The sequence below is a fragment of the Carassius carassius genome, chromosome 42 (genome assembly GCF_963082965.1).
Source record: "Carassius carassius chromosome 42, fCarCar2.1, whole genome shotgun sequence".
Classification (NCBI taxonomy): Eukaryota; Metazoa; Chordata; class Actinopteri; order Cypriniformes; family Cyprinidae; genus Carassius; species Carassius carassius.
The window spans coordinates 5,883,700-5,891,134 of record NC_081796.1 but is presented as its reverse complement, the minus strand read 5'-3'; the positions used below and the strand labels follow the sequence as shown (position 1 = coordinate 5,891,134).

General features: G+C 36.5%; 1 protein-coding gene across 1 annotated transcript; it reads left to right on the top strand.

Annotated features, from left to right (window-relative positions):
- Positions 1-1,706: 1,706 nt before the first annotated feature.
- On the top strand, positions 1,707-3,907 carry LOC132123819 (carbohydrate sulfotransferase 2-like). The gene has a single exon (XM_059534498.1). It carries the CDS (start codon positions 2,276-2,278, stop codon positions 3,662-3,664), a length of 1,389 nt encoding a protein of 462 aa, XP_059390481.1. The 5' UTR covers positions 1,707-2,275; the 3' UTR covers positions 3,665-3,907.
- Positions 3,908-7,435: the final 3,528 nt, after the last annotated feature.

Genomic DNA, 7,435 nt, shown 5'->3' with positions numbered 1-7,435 from the left:
ATATCTTCATCTCACAACACTTACTCATAATTTCAGCAATTCAGCAAAAAAGTCAGAATTATATAAAAATTGAGTATATAACATGCAACTGCAAAAGTCAAAATTTAAAAAAAAAAAAAAAAAGTCTGAATTGTGAGATTAAATCCCCCTTTTTTTGAGCTGCAGAGCAGGTATATGTGTTTATGATTTGCTTTTTGGCTATCAATGAAAGTAGTATGAAAAAAAAAAGTTCAGTTCCAGTGTCAGTGTAGTTACTGTGCTTGGCCTCTGTAGGGCAGAGTTGTGCAAAATGTAAAAAAAGGTGCTGCTGAATATTTTTGGAACTTATTATATATATATATATATATATATATATATATATATATATATATATATATATATATATATATATATATATATATATATATATATATATATATATATATATATATATATATATATATTTTTTTTTTTTTTTTTTTTTTTTTTCTTTTTTTTTTTCTTTGATGAATAAATAGTCAAAAGGAGCAACATTTATTAAAAATAGAAATCTTTTGTAAGGATAAACTGTTCAAAAGTTAGGGGTCAGTACTTGAAACTGAAAACCGGTGTACGCACTACATGAACCAGAGAGGTGATTATCCAAAGACATCGCACCAAAAAGCATATGAGCAAAAAAAAAAAAGAAGCAAATCTTATTAACTTAGAGACTATAATAAGTCAAAAATGTGCAGATGCGATCTACTTTATTTTATTTGGCCATTAAAAATTATTCTGTTAGTGTGGGTTTGTAGGTTTGAGTAAGTCATATTAACACACACACACACACACACACACACACACACACGCACACAGATTGTATTACATTTAAAAGTAAGTTAATAAAACCTATTAGTCGGTTTTGGTTTATATTCTAATCATATTCAAAATAATCTCCCCATATCTTCAATTTACCCGAAGAATCAGCTGTGGGTGGAATGTACATGGTCACATTCGATGCTTTCCTACTTTTTAGGATCCACTGAAAGTATCATGTGGAGTGTTTCCAGAATGCCAGTCCTGCTGCTGTGTGTGTACATTCAGAATGACATTTATTTTATTCTTTTTTTTTCTTTCTTTATTTTTTTTTTTTTTTAAGAAATACGTGTTCAATTCTATTAAATTATTTCATAGATAAAGTGTTAGTACAAAACTCCATATTGTTCACCTTTTTAACACAGCTATAGTCATTCTGTATTTTAATTACATTTAATTAAATATTTTCTTTCCACATAATCAGTTTCAAAACACAAGACTATTGTAACGTAATAAGAATATTTCAGTTAAAGTTTCATTCCAGTTTAATCACCAAAAAAATAAATAAAACTAAAATAAGACGACACTTTTCATGCTTGGTTTATAATTTCTGTCATTGCCACTAAAATTATATTCACATTTTACTTTCGTTAAAATACACAGTCCTTCTTTTCTTTAGGTTAAAAATATATAATATATATATAAAGCCCACTAAGAATCCTGTTCAACTTCTTTCAGGATGATTGGGGGAAAGAATGTGGAAAAGAATGCCTATTTCCTGTATTTTAATTAAATCGGTGATTTATAATGCCCATGTATTTTTTTTTTTTTTTTTTTTTTTTTTTTTAGCGACACTATTGTGCAGTTTTCCCATTATTTCACAGCCGCCCTTGTCGTGTTCAGTCATCTCGCCTGTTTTGTTGTTCACTGACATAATGTGGTGGGGGGAGTTAGAAAGAGAAAGCACCGGTGCATTTCCACTGGCTGTGGAGAAGGGGAGGTCTTTATTACCCCCAGACCGAGACTGAATCAGTCCAGTAACGTTGAAGCCGCGACCGAGACAACAAGCCGTCGGCGGATGCTTACAGAGTAACGAATGCATCCTGACCGCATTCACAGCGTTTAGAATGTATTAATGATGTCTATTCCGTTACAGTAGCGGTTCTCCGTCCATTACAGGCAGTCGCTGCTAAAATAATTTCTCTAACGGTCGCTATTGATGGACGTGCAAACGGATATGTACGTCAACGTTCGCCTTATTTTTCCGAGGACCGTGGGGAGATTCTGCGCACTGCAGTAAGGATACATTCAGCATTGCACGCGATTGGACTGTGGATGTGATGGATATTGAATGTTTGTCGGCAAACGAGGAGCTCGCATTTGGGTTTGCATTGAAAACAAAGTTTGCTTGCATGAAAAACCCCAACTGAGTTGATAACGTGTCTGCTGCTGCTCACCTTGTGTGACTGAGTGGTTTCGAAACCACTGTATCCTTCAACAGATGAGAAGCAACCAACTTCAGTTGCCTGCTCTAGGGGAAAAGAATGGTGTTTATGGCAGAAATCACAAGACATATCGGAATCATCCCACAAAAATAATCACCCAGCCTGGAATCGTAATGAAAGTGTTGCGGAGAAAAAGAATCGTACTGTTTATAGCGTATTTTCTGCTGTTAATTCTCACCATGCTGAACTTGGCTAACTACAGGTGGACTAAAGAACCTCAACAGTGTAATCTCCAGATGAGAAGCACTCCATATCAGGGCAGGTCAGACATTCGGTTCCTTTACGGACCATCTCTTGCTAAAAAGAGACAGCTTGTTTATGTTTTGACCACATGGAGGTCTGGCTCATCCTTTTTCGGAGAGCTGTTTAATCAACACCCAGAGGTTTTCTTTCTGTATGAACCAATGTGGCACATCTGGCAAAAGCTGTACCCGGGTGATGCTGTGTCCTTACAGGGAGCTTCAAGGGACATGCTAAGCTCTCTGTACCGCTGTGATCTTTCAGTTTTTCAGCTGTACAACAGCCCTGGGGGCAAAAACTTCACCTCCCTTGGACTTTTTGGGGCCACACTTAATAAAGTCATCTGCTCATATCCTCTTTGCTCCGCTTATAGGAGAGAAGTGGTTGGGATGGTGGATGACAAAGTGTGCAAAAAATGTCCTCCACAAAGCCTCAGGCTCTTAGAGGAAGAATGCCTTAAGTACAACGCTATAGTCATAAAAGGGGTCCGGGTTCTGGATGTCAATGTTTTGGAACCCCTTATGGAGGATCCCTCTCTGGATCTCAAGGTGATTCACCTTGTGCGAGATCCCAGAGCCGTGGCCAACTCCAGGATCAAATCGAGGCACGGGTTGATCCGTGAGAACTTGCAGGTGGTCAGAAGCAGGGATCCCAAACTCCGTCGGGTACCCTTTGTGGATCCTGGCCACAAAATTAGCAAAAAGGACGGCGCAGATTACCATTCAGTTGGGGCTATGGAGGTGATATGTGATCGGATGTACAGGAGCCTGAGGACTGCCTTAAATCCGCCCAGCTGGCTGAAAGGGAAATACATGGCGGTGCGCTATGAGGATCTGGTGGAAAACCCTGTCAAAACGCTCCGGAATGTTTATCAATTTGCTAATCTCAGTGCAAACCTTGAAATAGAGTCTTTTGCTCTTAACATGACAAATGGCACAAGCTCTTCCTCAAAGCCATTTATTGTGTCTGCCAGGAATGCCACACAGGCGGCCAATGCATGGAGAACAGTGTTGAGTATTCAACAGATAAAACAAGTAGAGGAGTACTGCCATCATGCAATGGCCATCCTGGGTTATGAACGTGTGAGAACAGCTGGAGAAGCAAAAGACTTGAGTAAATCTTTATTGACTGCTTCCAAACTGTGACGGAGTTCCAGAGATAGCTTTTAAATGTCCACCTGAAACGGAGCACCAGCTCAGTAACTGTGGATTTGTTTATTCATATCAAAGTGCTTTCGAAGGATTTCACAATCTCTTTATGGAGTGTCATAGCTTTTTGTGGTCATTCAATAGCACAGGTGCTTTTCTAAATGGACCTGTAGATGTTTGATACAGCTGCATCTGTAAACCACAACTGAAAAATTTATATTGTACAAACCAAATGTTACATTGTAACCCCCCCCCCCCCCCCCAAAAAAAAAAAAAGATACTTAAGGTTGTTTGGAATGTTATAGGTCTGTTTTTGAGATTCAATTTATTTGTTGTGTTTAAAATTGAGAAATGAAACCGGAAAATGAGCAACAAAATACTGATCAAAGTTGTCATGCAGAGTGCAGGTAATGCTGTTTCTTTAGAATCAATTTGAAGACAATCATTACATTTCACAGTCTTCACACTTTATGAATGCCAGTGTTATGTGTTATGTAAGGCATACTTCTCATTTTATCAAATAAAAAAATTTAAGTAATGCATTGCAAAAATTTTAAAGGCTTTAATTTTACTGCTTAGTGCCTGCTGAATTTGTCAAGAAAGCATTTGAGTCCACTCTTAAGTCTGCTTACATCATATAAATATATAAATATTATAGCTGCAATTATAGCATTTAAAAAAGAATAACAAGAAAAAAAAAAGTCAAGTATAAACCATGTGTTTCAGCATAGCTAAGAAGATGGTTCTTTTAGCTCAAGTGTATTCTGCGGGACCTCTGCTTACATCCTCCGTGTCTTAAATATAATATTGATCTGCTTTTGCTATTCAGAGATGTGAATGGGAGTGAGAGAACACCGAAGCTTTCAAACATGTATTCACCAATGATTGGTAAATTGTTATACCATGACACTAGTTTAATACTGAGCAAATTTACTTGTTAAAAACTACTGTACAAATGGCTGACCTAGGAACTGTAGTTACTGAGAGACAGTGTTGGGAGTAACGCATTACAAAAGTAATGCATTACAGTAACATATTACTTTTTTTACTTTACAGTAGTGTTAGGCATTACTAGTCAATTTTCAGTTATATTTTACTCGGTACATGTTCAGTAATGCTTGCGTTACAACACACCTTTAGCCCAAAATGTAATTGTTCAAAAAAAAAAAAAAAAAAAAAAAACACGGCAAGACCGCAAGACATTAACGAATAAAAAATGAAGCAAATAAGTTATATTTCCTCCTATTCATGGTCAGTCAATAGCTGCGTGTGGTGTCCACGTTTGATATACTGTATTTGTTTAGGGGTCCCTCTTGCTGGTGGAACTTTGTATTGTGTGACGTAGTCCAGTGAAGGCGTGTTTATGGTGGGTTTTACAGGAGTGCCGCGAGAATACTGGTATGACGCGGCATGATTTCGGCCTCTGTGCTCGAGGTCAGAGGCTGTTAGTTCTGTTAGCCTCGACTTGCACTGGCCAGTGGAAAAGCGGCTAATGGGTGAAGATGGCAGGGGACTGTACATTCGCGAGATGGACATGCGCATCTTGTCATTTTACAATTGCATTAGAGTTTACATTTAGTCCTGTTGTGTGTAATATGAATAGCCCCAAGCAATTCACAGATATTGCCAGATAATCATTTTACCTCTACCATACCTTTAACAGACTTGGATCGTTTGTGATTCTGGCTGTCATCCTTTCTTGCATTGTCTTGAGCCTTCACTTTGCCAATTATAAACTATACAGCTATTGTTAGTTGCCTGGATTGCCCACAGTCATTATGCTACATCAAAATGCCTTATACTGGATGTAAAATGCTCTGCAGTACATTTTGACATTTCAGAATAAGTTCTACTTCTGTAGTTATTTTGGTGAAAGTAACTCAAAAGTAATACAGGAGTCATGTAATGCATTACAATTCTGAGACCATAATATTGTAAGGTAAGGAATTACTTTTAAATGACAGTAACAAGTAATATATAATGTATTTACAGCTTGGAAGTAACTTGCACAACACTTTTGAGAGAACATCAACCCTAATTGTTTGATTTCAATGGTCACAGTCTGCAAAACTGTTTTCGATGGATACAAATCCAAAGCAACAAGTAAACAGTTAACCAGAATGAGACAATTGTCTTTCCACTTTGACTGGGAATTATGTGAAGTGTCATATTTTATGCAAATTTTAATAATTTCATGCAAAATTTTCATGAAATGGCCAAATTTTCATGTCTATTGTAAGCCTATTGTAGCTTAAAAAAACAAACAAAAAAACACAACATTAATCCAGTTAATAAAGCAGGTTATGTGACATACCCAGGTATGTAAAAGTTAGCAGATAATCTCAGGGAATTTAAAGTGCATGACCTAACATGTGTTCCCCTGGGAAACAAACCCACAACCTTTTGCATTGCTAACACAATGCTCTACCACTGAGCCACTGGAACATAGCTTTCTGTTCCAGAATCTGTGGTTACTTTCATGGCATGCAAGTAACTATAGTAACTTGCTCTCTGAAGATAACCTGCTCAGTTATGTTAGTTCACCTCAGCGCTATCACCGCACGCGTGACTCTACAATTTTCATAGTCATGAAAATAAAGAAAACTCTTTGATTGAGAAGGTGTGTCCAAACTTTTGGTCTGTACTGTATATATATATATATATATATAGTATGATATGTTAATGATGAAGCGCTAATTTGAGTAATAAATAAGGCAATATATAATATTGTTATTATATTTATTTTATATAAGTTACCTGTATAAATTATACTAAACACTGACATGGTTATATTTAATTTATATATATATATATATATATATATATATATATATATATATATATATATATATATATTGGAGCCACATACCTCGAGTAAACAAGGTTTGGGGTTAATCAAACGAAAGTTCTATTTAAGTCTATTTTATATATTGTAATACTATATGATGTTGTGCGCTATCTGTCATGCCCACTGATGGCTCGTCAGTAGATCACACGTGCGCTGATATCGCTGAGGTGAACTAACCCTGGAACATAACTGAGCAGGCTATCTTCAGAGAGCAAGTTACTATAGTTACTTGCATACCCTGAAAGTAACCTCCAATTTTGGAATCGAAAGCTGAGGTTATCCGCTCACATAACCTGCTTTTTGGAATACCCCCCAGATCAGCTGCTATAATATTTATTATAAACAACAACCGATATAACAATAATGGTAAAGTTAAACTTCATTTAAAGATAAACTTAACTCACTACGAAGGAAAGTTCACATCTATAACGGCACAGAGGAACAATGTCACTGGAATAACTTTGAAAACATTTTTTATTCATTTTTTCTAGCTGATTTACGATAAACACATTGACAGACAATCAGAATCCTTCCTGCTAGAGCATTTAAAGCAGCAGATGACACACTGTAAGTGCTCCATACACTTATAATGAACAGAAAGTTGTTGTGATATATTAGGGGTGTCTAACCTCTGTCCAAGGGCCCTTTCAATAAGGAGACTCAACCAACTCTGTGCTGACTTATACATGAAATGAGAAACTCTTTTTTTAGGTTTCAGAACGGCTGAATTGTGTTATAGTAGATTGACTCTGAGTTTAGTGAATGCACCATGGCTATAAGAAGTCATGATCAGTGGAGCTCCGAAATTATGATTTACCATGGCAACAGCACTTGACAAAAAGATGTCCATATGCTTCTGAGTCAATGAGTAACTTTAATTCTTAATAACTGTTATATCAGAGGAGAAAACTGTAAATTAT